The sequence below is a fragment of the Physella acuta genome, unplaced genomic scaffold, assembly GCF_028476545.2.
Source record: "Physella acuta isolate Inbredline_101_S28 unplaced genomic scaffold, ASM2847654v3 ptg001145l, whole genome shotgun sequence".
Classification (NCBI taxonomy): domain Eukaryota; kingdom Metazoa; phylum Mollusca; class Gastropoda; family Physidae; genus Physella; species Physella acuta.
In genome coordinates this window covers 215,448-239,886 of record NW_026732662.1, presented here as the reverse complement: position 1 = coordinate 239,886, position 24,439 = coordinate 215,448, and the positions used below count along the sequence as shown (strand labels likewise).

At 38.6% G+C, this 24,439-nt stretch overlaps 1 protein-coding gene across 1 annotated transcript in view; it reads right to left on the bottom strand.

Annotated features, from left to right (window-relative positions):
* The window catches only part of LOC131956294 (uncharacterized), a 30,370-nt gene extending 7,189 nt beyond the window's left edge, over positions 1–23,181 (bottom strand). Inside the window, exons 1-9 of the mRNA XM_059320752.1 lie at positions 23,156–23,181; positions 22,436–22,560; positions 21,710–21,983; positions 19,636–19,772; positions 18,870–19,081; positions 17,833–18,063; positions 16,338–16,498; positions 15,967–16,099; positions 15,052–15,149 (exon numbers count right to left, since the gene is read on the bottom strand). Coding sequence (XP_059176735.1) covers positions 15,052–15,149; positions 15,967–16,099; positions 16,338–16,498; positions 17,833–18,063; positions 18,870–19,081; positions 19,636–19,772; positions 21,710–21,983; positions 22,436–22,560; positions 23,156–23,181 — 1,397 coding nt within the window. The remainder of the gene's footprint in view (positions 1–15,051; positions 15,150–15,966; positions 16,100–16,337; positions 16,499–17,832; positions 18,064–18,869; positions 19,082–19,635; positions 19,773–21,709; positions 21,984–22,435; positions 22,561–23,155) is intronic.
* Between the last annotated feature and the right edge of the window lie 1,258 nt (positions 23,182–24,439).

The window sequence follows — 24,439 nt, the reverse complement described above, 5'->3', positions numbered from 1 at the left end:
AGACTTCAAAATTTGTGTGGAATCCCAACAATATAAAAAAATCATAATTCAATATGGTCTTAACCATTATAAAGGGTATCCCTAAAATAAATTTAAAAAACAAACAAACATGTGCTTAATCACATTACGAATGCCGTTAAAGTTCACCAAAATGAATACGTGTATAATTATTGCATCCATGCCCTTCACAAAAAAAAAATACAAGTATAATTTATCTAAAGATGCCCTGACAATATATAAAATGAATATGGGCATGATAACTGTAATATATGTCCTTAAAAAGTATTGTAATGAATAAGCATAACTACATAAAAGATGCCCCTACAGTATGCACAAAAAATGTAATTTAATGAATATCGGCGTAATCCTAATATATAAAAGCCCATGTGCGCACTTCTCTCTCTCTCTCTCTCTCTCTCTCTCTCTCTCTCTCTTTCTCTCTCGCTCTGTCCGCAAAATAAATTCACAGGCTATGACATGTGTATCTTCAGCGATATATGGAAAACTTGATAAGGACTTTTGTTGAAAATAATATGTTAGTTTTTTAAAATGTATAACCTCCATTCACCTCAGGTTAAAAGCGAGGAGACCGTGCCCTGCACAGCTTGGTGTGACACTAATGTCTTCGTATCGAATGACGGCCTGTCCCGGTTCATGTCGGAGATAAATCACTAACACTAACCGTGGTAGTAATATCGGCTATTTACTTGTTTTTTTTTTCAAATTAAATTCAGCGAAGATTATTTAAGTTAATAAACTAATTCAGACAACAATGACGGTGCAAAAGCGCGAGGCTCCTTCAAGCGCGGGACCTGGGGCGGCCGCCCCATTCGCCAGCCGTACCACCGGCTCTAAATACAGCACACGCCGTATGAACAAAATGCACAGTAATATGTAGACCTCTTTACAAGTGTCCGGGATAGAAAATGGCTTCCACGTGCTCCCTAGCAATCTCTCACTGTGGATCCACGTCAGGTTGTAGTTGGACGAGTTCCGGTGAGCCTCGCTTTCGATGATGGGTGCGTAGAAGACGAAGACTCGTTGGTTGGTGCGCACGCTCTCGCCCAAAGTGGGCCAGGTGGTCTCCCCTGAATCTCGGAATCCAGAGTTTAGCATTGGTCCCAGCTGGCGCTAGGGGAGGAGGATTTATATATTTTTGAATGTTTGTTTATAGCAGTTTTGCTTTTTCAGATTTCTCTCTCGGGACAGATAGAATAAAATACATTAAATTCATTAATTCATGAAAAAGATATATAATAATATACTTGAACAGTTCTTATAATTGACCTCCCCCCACTCCAGACCATACGATTCTGAAAAAAAAAACCCAGTTAAATAGTATATTTTCTATTATTAAAAAATGTAACAATTAAATAAGGTTGTGGCTTAAAAAATAAACCACAGGAATGAATAGACGAAGACTTTTAAAATTTTTGCAATCTTAAGCGTTGAAAACGACACGAGGGGGATGAGAGGTTGCGAAAGAATTCTCGCCCCGCTACCCCCCCCCCCCCCCCCCGCCCTAGCGTACTACACTGACTTTAGCTACTGTATAGAACAACATTTCTATTGTTATAAAATATATTACACTGCAAGTAAAAAATCTATCGTTGACAAGGACAAATAACCAAAAACACTAACTTGCAGCTGCTTGTTAAGTCCCTTGAAGACGATCTCAGGCTCGGTGATTTCGTGGTTGAAATTTATCGTTGTGATGTCATCACGATGATCATGCAGAAATCGCCGAACTTGCTTGAGGATTGGGCAGATACTACCGACGCACACTATTGAATGGCACGTACCCACAAGCCCACATGATTTGTAGCAGGGGTCGATATCAAGATGGCGGATACCTACGTTAAAAAACATTTTAAAAAACCCGATATTTTCTAAGTTATGATTAAATGTTTCTGACATCCAGGTCTCAAAATTTGTTTGTTTTTTTAAATAGGAGGGGAGTGTCACAAGAGAATCTGGGGGTGGAGTGTGCCACTTACTCTCCGAAGAACTTTTACCGGCCCCCAAAAGAAATATAATTTATATAGAAAAAAATATTTTACCAGCATCCGACGCCCACCCCCCGAAAATTTAAATTACCCCCCCCACTCTTTGGAAAAAGTCTAAAATAAAACCACCAATCGTCACGTAATGTTAGACGAATCCCATCCCTGTTTCATATCGCCAAACTTCATTACAACCCTTCTAAACTGACGTCTGAGTCCCACCACAATTAAAGGAATTAATTTGTGTTTCATCATATTGTTGTTTTTAAAGTTGAAAAAAAAAGCTGCATCACTTATCAATATGTAAATAAACAAAAGTTAAACAATACAATGGCGTGGATTCGTTCCTACCTAGCGTGAGCTGATGGTAGATGCTGCGAGCGTGGTTCCTCACCCAGCAGTCCACGAAGCCGAAGCCTCCGTCAAAGCCGGCACCGGCATTGTGCAGGCCCGGCAGGGTCACCTGGTTCAGCGTCAAGCTACACAGCCTGGGTAAAGGTCATCATATATATATATATATATATATATATATATATATATATATATATATATATATATATATATATATATATATATATATATATATATATATATATATATATATATATATATATATATTGGGGGCCCAGAATTTTTTTACCGGGTGGCCCTTTTTTTCTAGTTCCGCTACTGGTCGTCGCTTCCCGTTCGACATTACGTACGGGCTGATACTCACACATACTGCCCGGACTGACCTTTTGTCACCGTTGCACGTGAAGTTGCCCTCCCTCGTCTCGTCCATCCAATCCGCTTCCTTGCAGAGTGTCCAGGAGCAGATGTTGAGCTCGTCCGTGTGGTGGACGGTCATGACGTCGTTATGCTTCCTCCAGTACTGGGCGCCCTTGATGAAGATGGCGCCCGACACCCACTCTACTGCGGCGTCCAAGTTGCAGGGCAGGCCCAGGTCTTTAGTTCTTCCACTCGTCTTGAAGTATTGAGTCGTCGCGTTATACTTCCACACCTTGCAGCCTGTAATAAAGTTTCACTCTTGGCTTAGCCGTATCTTACTCTAAAATCTTAGCTGAGGATCAGTTTAAAGGTTTAGACGAGAGCTAAGGTAAGGTATTATTAAAGATCAGTTTCTACAGTCTAGTGTTTTTGGGTGTTTATGGTAGTTAAGTACAGTGTTAGGTTGAGGGTTAGGTTGAGGGTTAGGGTGAAGGTTACTTAGATTTATTTTTATCCATTATGATTTCTCACAGTAGATGGTTTGTAAAGGGCAGTGTTAACTTGAAGGTTAGGATTACGGACTAGTCATAATAGCACGTATGGCATTACGTTTCATCAGGCTAGTTGGAGTTGAGTTTAGGGGTTAGTCCGGATTGGTAAGTTTGAGGTTTATGTGGGTTGAGTTTAGGGGTTAGTCCGGATTGGTAAGTTTGAGGTTTATGTGGGTTGAGTTTAGGGGTTAGTCCGGGTTTTGTTTTTATCCTCGCGGCACGACTAACATAACAGCAGAACATAACTTTGTGACAAACGATAAAAAACGGGAAGTTAAGGAGGCAATGCTGCCTGCTGTCTTCATTGTAAAATATCGGTAACGATGATGAGACATGACAGCCGCTATGATTTGTTTGCTTCCACCAGGTTATGAGTATCCTATTCTGGTGTCTGTCATCTCTTGGTTTAGATGCTGGTACAAGCTATATAACAATACAATAGGATTAGTATAACGAATAGGACCGTATATAATATGTACGGTTCAATTTATATAACGACTACGATTTTTATAACAACTATGTTTTCTGTATATCAAATTTATTTAACTGATAGAGAGGATCATTTATTTGCAGATTTTATAACTTGGACAATCATTGATCGGGCTAAATTTCGTAGGACGAAATTTTATAAATGTGAGACGAATTATTCTGAAATAATTTTTATAATTTGAAGCTTTCATCGTGTTTTAAAGAAATAACTTCAATAACAAGTACTCCGAAAAGTGTGGTATCTTTGAGTGTGTAAAAGGAACAACTGAATTAAGCAACATTACCTTTGAAGGCCAGAATTTCATCCTTCATGTTAATGGCTGCATCAACGCGACAAGGCAGACCAAGGGTTTTCAGCTCCTGGGTTTCTATCACGGTGTTCATGTTCTTGGCATTTGGCCAGGTGAAACTTTACATTATAAGATATAATTAATAGATAAATTTAACTGATTATCTGAACATATTAGCGTAAATGTTATTCACTAGATTAGCTTAGTTGCTAATCAGCGGGTTAGTTTAACTTTTAATCAGCAGCTAATAAACAGACAGGCTCAGCAGTTAATCATATGGAAAGAATGGTATATGCAGAGGCGTATCCAGGTTTTCGTTGTAGGGGGAGCGAAAAGAGCAAAAAAAAGGCGCCGAATTTTTAACACGTTCTAAATTCGAGGATTATACACACACATATATATGTATATATATATATATATATATATATATATATATATATATATATATATATATATATATATATATATATATATATATATATATATATATATATATATATAATTACTAGCTGTATGTCATTACTTCGCTATGATGTAAAATAAATTGAAAGTAGCTCTCTGAAGGAATAAGAAAAAACACACAATGTAGACCGACAAAACAAAAATTGTCTCAATCTAAACAAATATTTATATATATATATATATATATATATATATATATATATATATATATATATATATATATATATATATATATATATATATATATATATATACTATTACAACCAAAAACAATGAACGCAACACAATCTGTTTTGTAATTCTTGTAAAAAACAATTCTTACATAATAATAATTCCTGGGAAATTATTTAGCAAGTGAAATAGGGGAAATAATCACTCTCTTAATATAAATATGTATATATCTACACATTTAATTATAAATGTCAAAACAAATAAATAATTACTCTAGAATATAATGAAATTGTTTAACACTATTTGTGTTTACAAAATGTTTTTGTCTATAAACAGAATTTAACATATCGTCATCATAAATGCTAAAGTATTACAGCATAATGAAAGTTTTTAAAATCAGAGTTGGTATAAAAGCACGCTTTTCAATATATTAGAAAAACATTCGGAATAACAGCCTACATTTAAATTAATATCGGTCTTTTAATTCAGATTATATATTTTAATTAACTACTGCTTCTTTGTTTTCTTTAAAGATCATTTTTTAACATAGTGATAGGTATGGGTTAGATCACTTTATTGCTCACACACCTTTTTACTGGTAATTGCAAAAACAATATTCACAGAGTTTTACTTTTAAAATGCTAATTTTCTGGCGGCATGGTACTTTGGTACATCATTACGCATTTTTCTACATGTACTTAACAGATCAGTTCGGGGTGGGTTGGGGGGGGGGGGTCACCTTCATTCACCACTGTTGGTTCACTTTAGGTCAATTATCCAACCCAGTGTATACCGTCGATGTGTGACATTAATGTCGCTCTACACAATTGTGGTGGAGAGGTGTGTGTGTGGGGGGGGGGGGAGATAACCAACTCAGAGTGAACATAGCGTCAGTTTTTAGATGACTGTTCTAAACATACATATTATTTCACAAATATATATTACACAAATATATATTACAGAAATAGATTTAAATAAGTAGCAGTGGTGTTATGACAATATTTTTTTTACAGAGGGGTCCATGGGGAGGGGGGGGGGGGTTGTCACTGTTTCATATAATTTGTAATCGTAATCACTATCGCCCAAACTGTAAGAACACCACTACTTCATCGTGATGACCTTGTCAAAATGTCCCCACCACTACGCAGTTTGCTCATAAGTAAATTTAAATAGAGGTGCCACATCAGTTGTATTTGTTTCTGTATTGTAATTTTTTTTTTAATTAATCACACGATTCAAACTGTATATACAAAGTAATTATGTGTGAAGTTTTATGTATAACATTTTCTAATTCAGTTATTCGTAAGCAAATACATTATACAGTTGCCTTAAACCTAACAACCCTTTTGCCAAGTGGTACTACCGTAGAGGTTTTTTAAACATTGCAATGAATCGTAATGGTTATTTTTAGAATGGCAAACTGATGCAGCTGTTAATACGTGTTGTATACGTAGACACTACTAGACTAGTACAATAATGCTTAATTGCTGCATGAAAAGAAATCTTGTGATTTACATTGATGTGCTGACCAAAAATATTTTTTTAACAAATATCATTGTTTAAAACTTTGAGTTTAAAAAGTTTCCAAAAAGGCGCCACTTTGCTGAAAATGGCCAGAGGGGGAGCGGCCGCTCCCCCTGCTCCCCCCCCTGCGTACGCTACTGGGTATATGCAGTGTCTATCCGAGGTTTATCTGCGTTGTACTGAAAACAGTCAGTGAGATATTATGTCAGATAAAATTTGTCTGTGATATTTTGTTCATGGTATCTTGTGTTCAGATATATTTTGTTCTCAGATCATTTGTCTCTGAGAAAATTTGTCCGTGGTATCTTTTGTCCGCGAGATCGTGAGATCATTGTTTATAGCTTATACTTTTGTTTTACTGATGTTGATACTTAAGCCTTTTTGGTACTTATTCAACTAATACATGTGTTTCTCTCTGTATCTGTTGTTGAATGTGTGAGAGGGAGCAGAGGTCATCTGCGAAACCCAACTCTTCTATTTGTTGTGTTATTGTTGATTCCAGCAATTTGCTTTATAATCCAGTCAACAATCAGTTATATATAAATGATGCGAGAAGACACTCCAGTTTGTACTTTAAAGGCGTCTGTTAATTTGTTATTGTGTTATTTCTCTGTTAACATCTTTTCCCGTTAGTGCCCAAGACACAAGGGGTATATGAAGTAGAGTTAATCTGTTTAAGGGACTTCGGCATACAAAGGGATAATGTGGTCAGCACTATGCCCCGCCGCCTTTGTTACCCTAACGTGAATTAGGTACTCTTCAGAGCTGGGTGGACTCAGAGACGTTCTACTGATTTGATCCCGGATTCGTACTCGAGACTTTCGGGTTAGCAGTCTATCGCTCTACAGGTATCAAGTTATTCATTTTTAAACACCTTTAATTGTATTTTTATACCTTCTAGCACTAGATGATCTCCACGTTCACTCAAACATCCAGTAGGCTTATCCCAATGCTGACTATGCAGATGTGATCTATTTGATGCTCTGACTTTCTATACGAACAAAAGCAGTAAGCTTAGTATACGTCTTTTTAGAGGAAGGGGTGGGGGAGGGGGGAGGGGGGGGGGGGCGGGGGAGGAATGGAGAAAGTCACCTCAAAGTTCCCCCCCCCCCCCTCAATTTAGTGCTTTATCTCATGATCGTTGTTTTTCAGCGATTAGCATTATAGATATGTTATACCCTTACATACAGCGTCAAATCTCTATTCAATCCAGCAGTTTTTTCTCTATATATCTTTCATTTTTTCCAGTTACATTGGGAATGTACCAGGTCCCTATCATTGTATGTTTCTTTTAGCGAGAGTAGATGTTGCGTTTCGTTGGCTTCCCGCAGGCTATTGCAGACAGTCGTCATTTAGCCGTCTAAGGGTTGATCTTCATGCATTGGCTTTGTTGTATTAGCGTGTGCATCTCTCGTTTGTGTCATAATTTTTATCCATTGCCAAAGCAGTTTCACCAGAGTCCTATTGGACAGGTGTTTGATGATAAATCCGGTGTCGTAACAGCTGGATGTAAAACCAACACCTAAATCCACTCGTTCCATGCAATCACTTACTTTATCCGTTACCATCCACAGGAGGCAAACAGTGGTGAATTGGAGGCGTAAAAATAATCAGGTACGGCTGATCGACTAACCTGTGTACCTTACACTCCTTCATGACATGCACCCGACCATCACTCCCGGTGAACGTCGCACACGGGCTGCGGAGCGTCGGTGGAAGTCTGAGCTGGCTAATTGGACCCTCCTTGGCCTCACTGGAATGCCAAAAACTGTACTTGATGTATCTCTTCCCGCTCAGCAGATAGGTCTCCTTATCCCAACCCACAGTGAAAGCTGCGTTGATTTTCCTGCAGGTGTGTTTTTTGGCTGATGAGAATTCAAACCTGGTCATGAGGACGGCTAGAAGTGCGACAATGTACGGTACCATGGCTGTTTTTATTTCCAGAAAATACAATCAGAATGCCAAAAATGCAAGGTATCTGAAAAAGTAATGTAAACGTTTACAGACAATAGACAGACTCAATAGATAACTATTCAACCTACGTTAGCTGCACTAAATATCAGGGGACGCAGGCATGAATGAACAAAAAAGCGTTAATTTCTCTCTTTCTCTCTCTCTCTCTCTCTTTTGTTATATATATATATATATATATATATATATATATATATATATATATATATATATATATATATATATATATATATATATATATATATATATATATATATATATATATGCGTGCGTGCATGCGCGTGTGTGTGTGTGTTTAATAAAATAATTATTACTAGCCTTACATTCTTAAAGTGAATTGCAAATTTGATATAAATATAAATGCTTACCCAAATGACTCCTATATAGTTAATATTTTTTTAGTAATCTCGTATATTAGCAAACAACATAGAAACAAGAGAAAAATACTTTGAAAGACAACATCAAAGTGTTTAACAATAGGAGAGGCAATGAACATGGCAAAGGACAGAGCTCACGAACGGACCAAGAATAAGAGATAGGTAGAGAGATTAGAAGAATGCTAAAAACTGACAATAGTCTCTTTTCAGCTTGTGCCAAATGTTTGTCTTACATTGGGAGATGCTAGCTGGGTCAAACACTGGGCTAGGAATTCTATTTCTTTAAAATAAAAGTTCTGAAAAGCAATTGACGTAGATAACTTTTTAATCGAACAAGATGTTTTAGTAGTAATGAATCTGAATTCAACAAAGCGTACGTGTTGATATCAACCCGACTATAACTTTTCTGACAACTTACTCGAATGATTAAGCAATTGTTAAACTATGACAGACACATCCTACAAAAACTGGGTTGAAACATTGATCTAGATATTTTCTAAATAAACTAGCCATCAGTACCCGTTTCACGTGAATTATAGGCCTATATATTTTAAAATGTTGAACTTGTTTGAAAAAAATAATTTATAAAATATTTATTTGTCAAAACGCAATGTGCATTACTACACGCTGAACGATATTCGTGACAAAGCAAAGAAATAACAAAATTACTGATTAGCTAAAAATCCGACACATTTAACATAACACAGGCACACACTGATTAAGTGACTTAAATGATTCCGATAAAAACTCGGCTATTTCACGGTATTCTTCTTGTTTTTAATTCAAAGTAATTTAGTTTTATTAGGTTTTTATGAATAGATCTATAGATTAAAATGAAATAGTTCATTTCTTCATTGGTAACCATACCATATTAAATGCACTCGCTGATTAAGAGACTTAAAATTAAGAGACTTAAAAGATTTCTTTAAAAACCCGGCTGTTCAATGGTAGTAATGTTGTTTTTAGTAGATAGTCTAAATCCAGATCTTAGCGTCTAAGTCTAGTTTTTCCGTAGATCTAGTCTAGATCTAGAATCGAGATCTAGATCTATATCTAGAATCCAAATAGATAAAGTAAACATTTATAAAAGTTTAGTCCGAGAAAATCGTATTGTATACATTTCATAGCGTAAGTAGCTCTAAATCATATTTAAATGAAACAGTTCATTTCTTTATTTTATTCTAAACTCGGAAAATGACGTCATTAGTTTCGTGCTTTTTTTTAGTGTAAACATTAAGTGACGTCATTGTTAATTGCGCTCTTGTCCCAACTATAAACGCTTTTCCGGTTGCATAATTAAAATTGTTTTTCTACATTCGAATACGCCTTTATTTTTTATTTTTCTTCTTTAAATAAAATTGTGTTTATACATTTAAAACATCTAACATATTATTTTCAACAAAAGTCCGTATCAAGTTCTCCATATACCGCTGAAGATTCTGATATGATGTCCGGCGAAAATATTTTGCGGACAGAGAGAGAGAGAGAGAGAGAGAGAGAGAGAGAGAGAGAGAGAGAGAAGTGCGCACATGGGCTTTTATATATTAGGATAAGAAATTATTGGCTTGTCCAAACCTATAAAATTGAGTTATATAAGGATTTAATAAAATCTTCTGTTAAAAAATGAAAGAAATCTAATGTCACAGTTCAAATATTAATGCGTAATATACACGAAATTGAGCAACATAAAGCTACATAAAATATTTTGTTTAGAATGAAGTGAAAACCACTAAAGCTTATCACATTTACATGTAACCATACATTATTTACATACGTTTTAAAAACAAAGTAACGTTTTAGATTTAGATTTTTAACGGCAATATATTTTTAACAAAGTCATAGAAATAGTTCGTGTAATTTGAAGTTAGTTTCAGAGAAGTAGATTCGGTGATTATATGTCGGTAAAAAGATTACGGCGCATTTGAAATAAACGTCTTAAATGCATTATATTTCGCTGTCGTTCTCGATTTTATTGAGAAATTACATTGCATAGCCTCGCGAAAATCCTAGCTTTCGCAAATTACCAGAATCTGCGGAATGACGTGAGCTTTTCTTCACTTGTTCTATAGACGTTTCGGTCTTAGAGTTAATTTCACAAAACATGATCACAACACACCACTCACCTAGCCGTGCGGACGACACAACATGAGAGTGTATAAGCCGAGAGGTTAAAGTTGAACCTAGCGCTCACTCTCAGTGACAACACAGGAGGCGGGGCCGACAATTTATGTGTGGTATAAGTAGCCAGCAGCCAGATGCGTAGCTAGGGTGGGTGGGTGGGGCGGCCGCTGATCTTAAAAGGGAAACAAGAATATAAAATATCCTGAGCTAAATAAAAATTGCTACAATGACTTACACACTGAGGTAACTATTGTCTTAATGGCTTGTGTAACAGGAAAATAAATACTATTAGAAGTCAGCGACCAGTAAATAGCACTATAGAATACAACAAATAAAACGGGAAAAGGGGGGCTGGGGGTAAAAAAACTGTTTTCGAGCGCAAGAATTTGTCGCTACGCTTCTGCCAGTAGCACATCGAGACCCGGATGTAGTCAGTATCCTCACAAGACCCTACGCAGTACAAGACACTTCACGCAATGTATCGCATGTGATGAGCGTCTTCCTATAATACACGTCCACACGATGTGTGGTTGTTTGTTTGGATAGTTAAGTAATGTATACTAATAATACAAGGATGTAAAAGGTTGAAGGAAAGGACGGAGGGAAGTGTCTAACCTCACGACACAACTCCCACCGCTTGCTCAGTGCTGTTTATCAGAGCGCTATGTTGCTTACAGACGTAGTATGGCGGACAGTTGGGCTAAGGCTCACAGGGTTGTGGTCAGTTGGTCAAAATATTTCAGGGTTGTAGACAGTAGATAAAAATATCACATGTTAGTAACCGGCCTGACAAAATACCATAGTATAGGGGTCAGCAGGTCATTCTGCTGCTGTGTGTATTCTCTGGTGACCAATTTATTTTCACTTTGTTTTCAGACAGGGAAGTTACCTGTACAAGAGAGGAACCACTGCCATCCTGTCGTCTGAGGTCAAGAAAATTGAAATTGATGTTTTTGGCACTGAAGTCACACCTCAGCCAATGGATACACAATGATAATCGCCAGCTTGTGTTGTTTCTACATTTTCATTCATGATCAAGCTCCAGTTTCAGCTATTATTTTGTAATAGGGTGCCAGTTTTTATGGTATTCTTTACATTGGTTTGAGTTTATAGTAATATAAGTAATTGTTTTGTACTAAGTATTTGACAAATTGTAGGGCGGGTACAGTTTGTTAATTGAAAGTTTTTTTTTTCTATTCTTAATAAACTATAATTGTAAAAAAAAAGAACATGAGTAAACTAGTTAGTTTGAGTTTTGGGTCTTATTTAATAATTGATGTTTTATTACTTTATCCATGCTATGACTTGACATACATATGAATAAAAATATTATTGTTAAAATCAGTTTTTAATGTTTAATATATGGTTTTTAAATTATTTTTTTATAATAAATAAAAATGGTTAGTTTGATGTAACTGTTTTAAATTATTAGAAAATAATGTAATGAAAAAATAAAAATTTTAGGTGTGAAAGTTCATAAAAAAATCAATTTCACATACAGGTTAATACAGAGTACAACTTAAAAGGTAAATCATCAAAATATTATTGACTTAAATCTCATAAATGTATTTGATCTATTCTACACAAGGAAAATATTTAACATTTGAAAAGATCTGCAAATCAAGTTTGGCTACATTGACAGGGTGTTTAGAAGTTGACAAACTTCAGTTCTCTTGACATTTTACTGCATCAATCCTCCAGTCCAGAGTATTGCCCCTTTGTTTGATCTCTTTGTCTGCCGTGTATGTCCAGTACTCGTTTCCTTTGAAGAAAATTAACTCCCCTTTAGCCAGCAGAACTGTGTCAATGTTGCAGGGCAGCCCCCACTGTGGCAGTGGGTTTTGTTCGAGTCCTTCTGACGTCACACTACATCCTGGGAAAATCAAGCACCCTTGTTAATATATACTGATATGATATTTGTGATTTCGGACCTGGCGACCCACGGGGCAGGTAAAGTAGAGTTCACATGTTTCTGTGACCTCGGTATATGAAGGGATAGTGTGGTCAGCGAAATGCACAGCCAATGTGTGTTTTGAACACCATCCCAAGGAATGAGTCTCCCAATGTGCGATTAGTTTTAAATTTTACATTTCAGTTATTTAAAAAAATGTCCTTAATATATTTTAAAACCCTGGAAATACAGTGGATGGGTCACAAAAAATATGCCCCCCCCCCTGCTGCTTGTTTTCGCGTTTTACCTTGATGGATAGTAAAAGGTTTGATGTGTATAATACTGCTTGAAAAACTACCAGCTTTTAATCGCTTAATGCATTATAGTGTTTTAAATCGTTATACGGTAATTACTACTTTTTAAATAAATTGATAGTGTACAGTAGAGTTCAGTGCCTTGCAGTGTTAGCAGAACCCACGTGTGGATGTGTAGTACCTTTAAAAACATGAACCTTCGAGTTCCACACCACGGCAGCGTCAACGTCACAGGTCTGTATTTGTTGTCTGTCTGACGTCACAGGAAGTAGGCTGGCGCCATCGACGTCCCATGATTCACAGCCTGTAGATGTTTACAGTTAAAGTTGATGTAAAATGATTGACGTGTTTTTAAGGAACCGAGTTGATAGTGTGTCGTATGAGGATATTTTGTTTATAAACAAGCAGTGTTCATATTTTTTTCAGGGGGGAGGGGCGGACACTCGTAAAGTATATATTTTCTATAATAGTATATAAATCCCATTTCGTTGAGGGGGGGGGGGGGGGGACTTTTTTCTGAGCTTCCCCCCCCCCCCCCCCAAGAGATGCCTGGAAGAAACTCTGTAAACAATAAAACATAAGAAAAAAAACTGCACTTTTAGAGCAGTGGGTCTATATTAACTAGAATCTAGGTATTATTGAAAATGCTGATATTGATTGTATGGTCAGTGTTACACCATGTTTACACTTGCGATTATTACGGAGTTTTTTTCCCTAGGTATGTGAAATGTATAGTAAACATGTCGCAAGTGTAAACTAGCTATTCTTGTATTGTCATTACAGAAGCAGTTATATGGAAAGTGAGGAAGAAATCGATCAAAATGTACTAACACGATTTGAAGAACAACCCACCCATCAACCTACTTACTGTGGCCTACTAAAAAAAATAGCATAAAATAAAAGCATAAATGTGATATTCAGAGATGGTTGCAATAAATCAACACTGTCTGGGATTTTGTTTTATTACTATTAGAGAAACCGTGTAAGGGGTCATCCATAAATGACGTCACGCTTTTTTGGACGATTTTTACCTCCCCCCTCCCCTCCGTCACACGTCGTCACAAAAAGCCAGACCCCACCCCCCCTAAAATGACGTCACACCTCAACCTACAACCCCCCCCCCTCAAAATTGCAGTTGAATTTTTTTAAAACATCGATATTTTTCCAAAATCTTGTCTAAACTATTACAATTTATTAAAACAGTTATCTAAAACGCGAAATAACGTCTAAAATTCGCTTTCTAACATTGCTTTTTTATATTGCAAAAATGTGACGTCGCAACAGCTGAACCCCCCCCCCCCCTCCTCCCCCTCATCACACATCGTCACAAAATTACGGAACCCCCTCCCCCCTACGAGTGTGACGTCATTTATGGATGACCCCTAACTAACAAAATAAAAATAATAATAATAAAAAAAAGAATCCAACTTTACAGCACATACCTTTAAAAACCTTAATGATGTTGGTTCCTGGAATGTTGTATGCGGCGTCTATGTTGTATAGGCCAGGTACGTTTCTTTAAAAGAAAACATTTGCAGGCCTATATATATATATATATATATATATATATATATATATATATATATATATATATATATATTTATATATACACACTAAACAATGGTAAAACTTTATTGAAATCTTAAATTATGATGTGGAGTTGTTGGACTATCACTTTTTCTACTAACTTTAATATACCCACAAGAGTCAGGTACTCGTCAGAGCTGTGTGCACTAAGGGATGTTCTCAGTGCAGGCGCCAGATTTTTTTAGCGCCCTAGGCAAAACTTATCTATAGCGCCCCCCACCCGCAATTTTTTTTTTCGTGCCCCCGTATTATCAGAGGCGTAGCGACCCTTCCCGGCGCCCGGGGACAAACTTTGCATCCCCCCCCCCCTCAAACTTTTAATTTGTTTTTCCAACCCATTTTGGCGCCCCCAATGGACAGCGCCCTAGGCGACCGCCTAGTTCGCCTTATAAATAACGCCGGCCCTGGATGTTCTACTGACTTGGACCCAGACTCCAACTCGAGGCTTACAACTACAGTGATGTGTACTAATTATAGAACAAAGTAACAGTTTTAAATCCTTTCCAACTGGTTCAAGAGACCATATATTTCCATGACGTTATAGCCAGCTCTGACCTCAACAGTTTATTTATAGAAAGTAATGATGACGTACTTCACATCTGTTTGGGCCACTTTGTGCACAATAATTTTTTCTCCAACAAAAAAGAGCGTCGTATCGTCGTCTACACTAACGGCTGCGTCGATCTTCACCTGGTGAAAATCAAAATTTGAGATGAAAGGTTTGAACAAGACACTAGCTTCTGTGTTTGTCTTCTTCTGCTTGTGGCATTTATTGAAGAGATACTCTAATGACTTATCACCAGAGGCGTAGCGAGGGGGGGGGGGGGGGCTGGGGGGACATATGTCCCCGGGCACCGACCTTAGGGGGCGCCAAAATGGGTTGGAAAAATAAATTGAAACCTTGAACCTTGAGAGGGGGTGCAAATCGAAAGGGGGGGGGGGGGTTCAAATCGAAATCCTAAGGGGGGGGGTGCAAATCGAAAGGGGGGGGGGTTCAAATCGAAATCCTAAGGGGGGGGGTGCAAATCGAAAGTTTGTCCCCGGGCGCCGGGAAAGGTCGCTACGCCTCTGCTTATCACTCAACTTTTAAGCTGGTGTTTGAATGACTTTGTGCTCAGTGACTTCAGCCAACCACTTATTGGTAAAGCTGAGATTTGAAGGTTGTTTTTTTTAGTGTGGCTTTCAGTTACAACTCAAAGACAAGGCCGATGGTTCAATATGTTTAATCAGAGGCGTAGCGGGGGGGGGGGGGGGATACAAATAAAAATGTCATTTTAGCTGTATTTTTGCATTATAAATAGTTTTGCATTATATAAAGTTAGAGGCGGAGGGGGGGCGGGGTGCAAATCGAAAGTTTCAGGGGGCGCCAAATTGAAATTTTGTCCCCGGGAAGGGTCGCTACGCCTCTGTGTAATGGAATTCCCCCCTACCGCGTCCAATAAAGCCAATGTTTGAATGTTAACATTAAACAAAAAGGCTAAATGTTTGAATGTTTACATTGTCTTACCACACAGCTTTGAGGCCGATGCTTGAAGATATTCCTCACGTTTTGATGGAACACAGCGTGAAAGACCGAGTTAATGGAGTCGCTGTTTTCTTCCGGGTAATCTACTAGTAAAACATTTGGAGAGTTGCCGTTCCTGAAAATAAAACACAGTCAAATTAATTACAAAACGTTATGAGTTATCTTTGCTTGATACAACCATTGTCACTGGTTGAGAAAATCGCGTCACCCCTGCCAGAAACTAGCCAATGGAAGAGTTTTTAAAACGTTACCCTTTCGAACCTGGCTGACCTATGGGGTAGGTGAAGTAGAGTTCACCTGTTTCATTGACCTTGGCATATAAAGCGGTGGTGCGGAAAAAAAAAACAACTTACGGGTGTCTAGATTCCTCACAGGCCTTCAGCGCCTCGTGAAGATACGGCTGGCATTTCTGAGCTTTGTTCGAGTTGCATCCGGGGCTCTCTGGAACTATGGACACCTCCAGGAGTTCCTTGTTCTGTCTCTGGCGGCACATCGCTCGGCTCACATCCACCACCTGAGTGGGTCAAAATATGTCACATAACACACATAATATATGTCACATAACACATATAGTTAGAGCTTAAAATATGTCACATAACACATATAGTTAGTGGTCAAAATGTGTCACATAACACATACAGTTAGTGGTCAAAATATGTCACATAACACTTAACATAACACATACCACATACAGTTAGAGCTTAAAAATATGTCACATAACACATATAATATATGTCACATAACACATATAGTTAGAGCTTAAAATATGTCACATAACACATATAGTTAGAGCTGAAATATGTCACATATAACACATATAGTTAGAGCTTAAAATATGTCACATAACACATATAGTTAGAGCTTAAAATATGTCACCTAACACATATAGTTAGAGCTTAAAATATGTCACATAACACATATAGTTAGAGCTAGGCAATAAGACATCTGAAAGTTGTGAGGAAAACTGGAAATCCTCGATACACCTCTCCCCGCCCCAAATGGATGTAAACAATCAAAGAACACTGACTTCCACTGATTATTAATTTATTAGCGAGCTTACCGTATATATCACTAATTATTATTTTGACACTGAACTTTGCTTTGTAGATCCTTATCAAAACTTTGTAAATTGTTTAATTTTTTTTTACACCAGTTTATGTCACATAACACATATTGTTAGAGGTAGACATTTGGATGGTGGTAGACAAATGGAGATACCCGCTACCCCCACCTCAAATGGGAGTAAACAATTAAAGAACTGACTCCCACTGATTACTAATTTATTAGCGAGCTTTCTGTATACATCACTAGTTACTATTTTAACACTGAATTTTGCTTTGTAGATCCTAATCAAAAGGAGGTACATTGTTTAATTTCTTTACCCCCTAGGGATCGAACGTAAATGACGTCACGCAAATTTTGATATTTTTACACCCACCCTACCCATAGCCGGAGTGGTCATGAGTTGGGATCTCAGTTCGCAACTGTGACTGTAGGACGTCCCCGAGTCCACCCAGCTCTCATGGGTACCTGACTTACCTTGGGGAAAGTAAAGGCGGCTGTGCAGAGTGCTGACCGCAAATCCCCTTTTCAAAAAAAAAAACTAAAATGTGACGTCACACTTTATGAGCTCTCCCCCCCCCCCCATTCCATCGTCACACATCTGGACAAAAAATATGAAATCCCTTCCCCCGCTTTAGGAGTGACACGCATTCTTTTAAAACTTTTATGAGAGACTCATTAGAAAAAACAATGTATTTAGGATTTATAAAGCTAGTTTCCAATATTAATTTTTTTTAAACAATAGAGCGCACGCCGTATGAACAAAAAGCACAGTAATATGTAGACCTCTTTACAAGTGTTCGGGATAGAAAATGGCTTCCACGTGCTCCCTAGCAATCTCTCACTGTGGATCCAGGTCAGGTTGTAGTTGGACGAGTTCCGGTGAGCCTCGCTTTCGATGATGGGTGCGTAGAAGACGAAAACTCGCTGGTTGGTGCGCACGCTCTCACCCAAAGTGGGCCAAGTGGTCTCCCCTGAGTCTCGGAATCCAGAGTTTAGCATTGGTCCCAACTGGCGCTAAGGAAGGAGGATTTATTTTTTCTTTAGAATGTTTGTTTATAGCAGTGTTTCTTTTTCAGGTTAGCTTCGGAAAAGGGGTGGGGGTCAGAGTTTCTTCCAGGCATCTCTTCTGGGGGGGGGGGGGGGGCGAAAAATTTTTTACCGCCCCCCCGAACGAAATGAAATTTATATCATTTATATAGAAAATATATACTTTTAACCGTGTCCGCCCCCCCCCGAAGAAAGTTTACCGCCCCCCCGAAGATTTCAAGTGCCCCCCCGGAGAAAAAAGTCTGGAAGAAACACTGGTGGGGGTGGGGCTGTAGCACGTCCGCCCCCCCCACCTCACCGGGGGAAAAATAGAATAAAACACATTACATTTATAAAGTAACAAAAATTATTTAATAATATACTTTAACCGTTCCTATAATTAACCCCTTGACTCCATCCCAGAAGGTTTTGAATCGACTCCCCCTCACACGAGCAAAATGGCTTAAAAAATCCTGTTTAAAAGTCTATATAAAAATTTGACCAATTAATTAAGGCTATTATTAGTTGTGGTTTAAAAAAAATGAACCACAGGGATGAATAGATGAAGGCATTCACATATTTGCAATCTTAAGCGATGAAAGCGTCTCGAAGGGGCACTATGCAGGGTAGAGGGGAGGGAGAAGAATTCTCGACTCGTTAACATCCCTAGCATACGCGACTTTAGCTACAGTATAAAACAGCATTTCTATTGCAATAAAATATACAATATATTACACTGCAAGTAAAAACAAAAACATCTGTAGTTAACAAGGACAGATAATCCAAACACTAACTTGCAACTGCTTGTTAAGTCCCTTGAAGACGATCTCAGGCTCGGTGATTTCATGGTTGAAATTGATCGATATGACGTCATCGCGATGATCCCGCAGAAATCGGCGAACTTGCTTGAGGATTGGGCAGATACTACCGACACAGACTATTGAATGACACGTGCCCACAAGCCCACATGTTTTGTAGCAGGGGTCGATATCAAGATGGCGGATACCTACGTTAAAAAAACATTAAAAAAAAACCAACCCGATATTTTCTAATTTATGATTAAATGTTTCTGACATCCTAATCTCAAAATTTGAAGATTTTTTTAAAAAATAGGAGGGGGATTGTTAAAAATGATGTCACCAGAGTTTCTTTCAGGCATCTCTTCGGTGTGTGTGTGTGGGGAGGGGAGGGGGAAGGTGAGGTTTCGCACCCCCACCCCATCGCCCGAAGAACGTCAACCCTCCCTCCAAACGAAATAGAATTTATATAGAAAATATATATTTTGAAAAATTTAGTCAGCATCCCCGAAATTTCCAAGTGCCCGCTCTCGGATAAAAAAGTCTGAAAAAAAAACCAGTGGTGGTCACATAATGTTTTCCCTATTTCCTATCGTCAAACAACGTTATAACCCACTTAAACCGACAACTAAGAGGATTAACTTGTGCTTCATCATATGTATGTATCAAAAGTTTTTAAAAAGCTGCATTATTTATCAGTATGAAAAAAACACATAAATTAAACAATACAAACGCCCTCGGTCTGGCGTGGATCCGTTCCTACCTAGCGTGAGCTGATGGTAGATGCTGCGAGCGTGGTTCCTCACCCAGCAGTCCACGAAGCCGAAGCCTCCGTCAAAGCCGGCACCGGCGTTGTGCAGGCCCGGCAGGGTCACCTGGTTCAGCGTCAAGCTACACAGCCTGGGCAAAGGTCAACAAAAGGTCAAACTGTCGTGTCAAATGGTGGAGCAGTTTAGAGGACAGTAGAGCAGTAAAAAAATTATACACAAGACCTAGCTAGATAGGACAGAGGGAAAGTTAACCAGGAAGATATTGTATAAGGAATAATGAAGTGGGGATGGAAGCAAGCATTGTTAAGGAAATAAAAAATCTAGATATAAAGAATTAAATGCCAAAGGTAGACACAGGTTCTAGAAAAGTTCGAGTCGCTTTGGTCAGACGGGATCCGAACCCACCACTCCACACGGCACCGAATCACTAAATCGAAAAGGGGTGTCCTCCAGCGTATCAGCAGTTGTAGCGGTTGGGCGCTCCGAGTTACTCAGCGGCCATCTGAATACAAGGGATCCGTTGATTTAGGGTTCTACTTATTCAACAATCAAACTGCAACAGGGGCGGCTTTCGGCGCGCCCGGCGTACGGAAGACACCAGTCACAAGAGTAGCCTACACTAGGGACACGGTGGATCTCTACGTTAGATGATCAAACCAAACCAGTGGTTGCACCCGGCTACCTACGGTAATGTAACCGGTCACTCCGGCTATGCCCCTGACACCTAGGCAGTCGCCGAAAGGTGTTCAACCTCACTATTACAGAGGATGATTAACGTACACTCAATGCTTTCATACATCACGACCATTATTTGCTCATTATGTTGATGATAATTTGGTATGAAACAAATTGTAGATATGGCCATTGGGTCAGTAACTATGCCGTTTTAAGTATCGAACTTACAGAAGCGGCTAAAATGGATCTCAAGGAACTTATTAATCATTTTGCAAAATTAAAAGCAGACAAGTAAGCATCTCAATAAATCATAAGCATTAAAATAATGTTTACTAAAGGTGTCACCCCATATCCCACAACAATTTAGCATTTTCAGTGGGGTGTCACCTCTCTCTCACTGATAGTTTTGCATAGGGGCCCGAAAATCCTAGCTACGCCACTGTACAACAGTAGGTAAAACTGCACTTGTAAGGGTCAATCGTGAGCCTTCTCCTAGCTGATATTTATCTAAGGCTCAAGTAAATATTGCAACACAAGGGTTAATTATACTTTGTTGAAGGTAGAAGAGTTGTATGGACCCTATACCTGGCAGCCCTCGTGTAATATTATGTAAACATTCAGTATTATTACAATTCCGAAGCTAGACATAAGTTGGTAATAAAGTCCCAGTAAAGACAGAGCAATCTTCAGCCAGACAAACCTCAATCTTTGATTCATAAATCTCGTCCCCGTATACAAAGCTATAGTTTATTGAGTTATAGTTTTTACTTTTTAGATGATAAATAAGAGCTACCTACGCACGCTATGCATTTTATGTAGGTAATAATATACCCAAAAATTAACTCAATCTGTTGTTATGGCATTATATTCCAGTAAAATTCGAACCGAAACCACATTAAAAAATGTAATATATCTCAAAAACTGGCGTATGATGCCGGATTTCTAAACTTAAAAAAAAATCATAAAAAAAAAACGTTTTAATAACAAGCTTTTATGTAATAATGCACTAAAAAGTAGAAAATAAATTATACACTACTATTTAAATTACTATAAAGAAAAGCGTGGTAAGGGAAACTTTAGTTCGCTACGCCTGTGTCCCATGGGACATGTTAACATTTTAGACGGGCTGATACCAGAGGCGTAGCGACCCTTCCAGGCGCCCGGGGACAAACTTTCGATTTGGCGCCCCCTTCGGGAGCAAACTTTCGATTTGCACCCCCCCCCACCCGTCAAACTACTTATAATGCAAAAATGACATTTTAATTTGTTTTTACAACCCATTTTGGCGCACCCTAAGGTCGGCGCCCAGGGAAATTTGTACCCCCCTGCCCCCCCCCCCCCCCATCGCTACGCATCTGGCTGATACTCACACATCTATCAACCAGAACTGACCTTGAGTCACCGTTGCACTGCAAGTTCCCCTCCCTCGTCTCCTGCATCCAATCAGCTTCCCCACACAGCGACCAGGAGCAGATGTTGAGCTCGTCCGTGTGGCGGACGGTCATGACGTCGTTCTCCTCCCTCCAGTACTGGGCGCCCTTGATGAAGATGGCGCCCGGCCGCCACTCCACCGCGGCGTCCAAGTTGCAGGGGAGGCCCAGGTTATCGGTTTTTCCATGCGGTTGGAAAGTTTGAGACGAGGCGTTGAACCTCCACACACTGCAGCCTGTGATAAGGTGACACGGTTGGTTTAGCCGTACCCTTCTCTAACATTATATGTGGTTGAGTAAAAGGGTTAAGACGAGAGTTAAGGTAGGGGATAAGTTAAGGTAGATCATGTGAAGCACCCCCACCCCCTTCGAGGATTACTTGAATGCATTTCAATCATCCATAATCCAGTCACAATGTTCAATGTATTCCCAACAGTCCATGACGTCATATATTAGAAATTCTGAACGCGAGTCAGGTACCCATTAGAGCTGAGTGGACTCAGGGACGCTTTATGGACTTGAAACCGGGATTCGAACTCAAAACATTCCGGTTAACAGTTGTATTCTCAATCCAACAACGCTGTTCCACATGGAACTTCTTAAAACAGAAAGAAACAAGTTCAGCCGTTTTACCTTTGTTCCACATAAAACATCTTAAAACAGAAAGAAACAAGTTTTGCCGTTTTACCTTTGAAGACCAGAATTTCATCCTTGCGGTCAATGGCAGCATCAACACGACAGGGTAGACCAATGGTTTTCAGCTGTTTGGTAACTACGGTAGGCTTTATGTTGCTGTTGTCCGGCCAGGTGAAACTTTACGTTGGAGGAAATAAAATCAACATGAGCTTATTTGTTAATCAACAGATTAGCTTAACGGTGTAATAATCGGTAGTTTAGCTGTTAATCAGCACATTATTTTAAGTTTAGATAAATTGACTGATAGACAGGTAGTTTTACTATAGGGCTGGTAAGTAGGTCACCAACCAGTTCTATGGCTCATGCAGGTTTTATTGAGCCGTAGAACTGGTTGGTGACCTACTTATCAGCCCTATAGCACCATTGGCCAGGTGCTGCTAAATCCAAAGTGGCCGTTATGGTTACATTAACAACAGGGTGTAAATCCACCACATCACTCCACCAGTTTCAAGCAATCACTTACCTTATACAGTGCTTTTTTGGGGAATTTTAGGGCATTAAAACTAGTGTTTTTAATGGACCCACAATTTGAAAAAATCATAAAAAATTAGTTTGAAGATATAAACTTATTATATTTTAGCTGAGTACCCCAAAAATATGTAAGAAGATTATAAATTCATTGTTTAGTGGGTTTAAAATATAATATTTTATGTATGGTAGAAAACCTACGAAGGGGTTAATTATTCAAGATGGCCACCGTTGTCATAGTTACCAAAAATTTCCACCAATTTTTTTCATAATTGAAACATATGTACCTTAAAAAAAGCTATAGAGAAACAATTGTTTCCTAAAGAGTATTAAAAAAGTTATTTTTTAACAGAGCCTACCCCCTTAAGGACACAGACGGCTGGGAGACTTACACTTATTTGGGTACGGCTGATCAAGGAGTCCCAAATACAAACAAATTGGACTTCCCTTCCCCCCGTCTCTCCCCGTGAACAACTTGGATTCACATGTGGACCTTACACCCCTTCAACACGTTTACCCGACCCCCCCCCCCCCCCCCCCCCCTATGTGAACAACATAGACTCACCTGTGGATGTTACACCCCTTCAATACGTTCACCCGACCGTCCCTCCCCGTAAACACGGCATCCGGAGTGTGCATCGTGGGCGGTATCTTGAGGTCAGTTATCGGCCCTTCCTTAGCCTCGCTGGAGTACGCAAAGTTGTACTTGATGTAGCGCTTGCCACTCAGAAGGATGTACTCCTTGCTGCCCCTGCCCACGGTTAAAGCGGCGTGAATTTTCCTGCAGGTGTAGTTGTAGTTGTTGGCTGAGGAGGATTCGAACCAGGTCGCGAGGATAGCGAGAGCTACGACAATGTAGGGTGTCATGGCGGGTGGTTTCAGAAAATACAGTCTGTGAGTTAAAACGGCATCAGTTAGATAGTTATCTCAGTATCTGAATCAGCTAGTTATATCAGTATCTAAATCAGTTGGTAGTTATCTCAGTTTCTGAAAAAAGAATGTAAAATTTTACTTTTAGCAAAACAATAATAAATGTAAAAAGTTATTTCTTTACATCGTTACAAAAGAAAACTACATTTATACATCTAAAAGAAAGCATTGTTTCATTTACATTGACACTAGGTCTATATGCACACTTTAAAAAAAAATTATCCTAAACATTTTACAAGCAAGTTTTAGATTTAAAATATAGCTAGCTCTAATAAAAAAAAAGATAGCGCTGGAAAAACAAATTTCATATGGATTTAATTGCAACTTCTGTTTAAAAAATTCGTCTTAACCCAAAGTAGGAATAAATCAAATATAAAATACTTTATAATAATAAGCGTTTAAATGCACTAAAAATAAAATAAATAACACTTTATTTCTGTAATAAAAGCATTGATCGCAAAATGTGTTGGAGATTTATTCAGCTATGTAATCACACGTAACGGAGAATATTGTAAATACATTTCTTTACATAACACTTAGATGTTGTTCTTTAGTTCGCAAAATACCCGAGGTGTGGAATTACGTCAACTCTACCTCA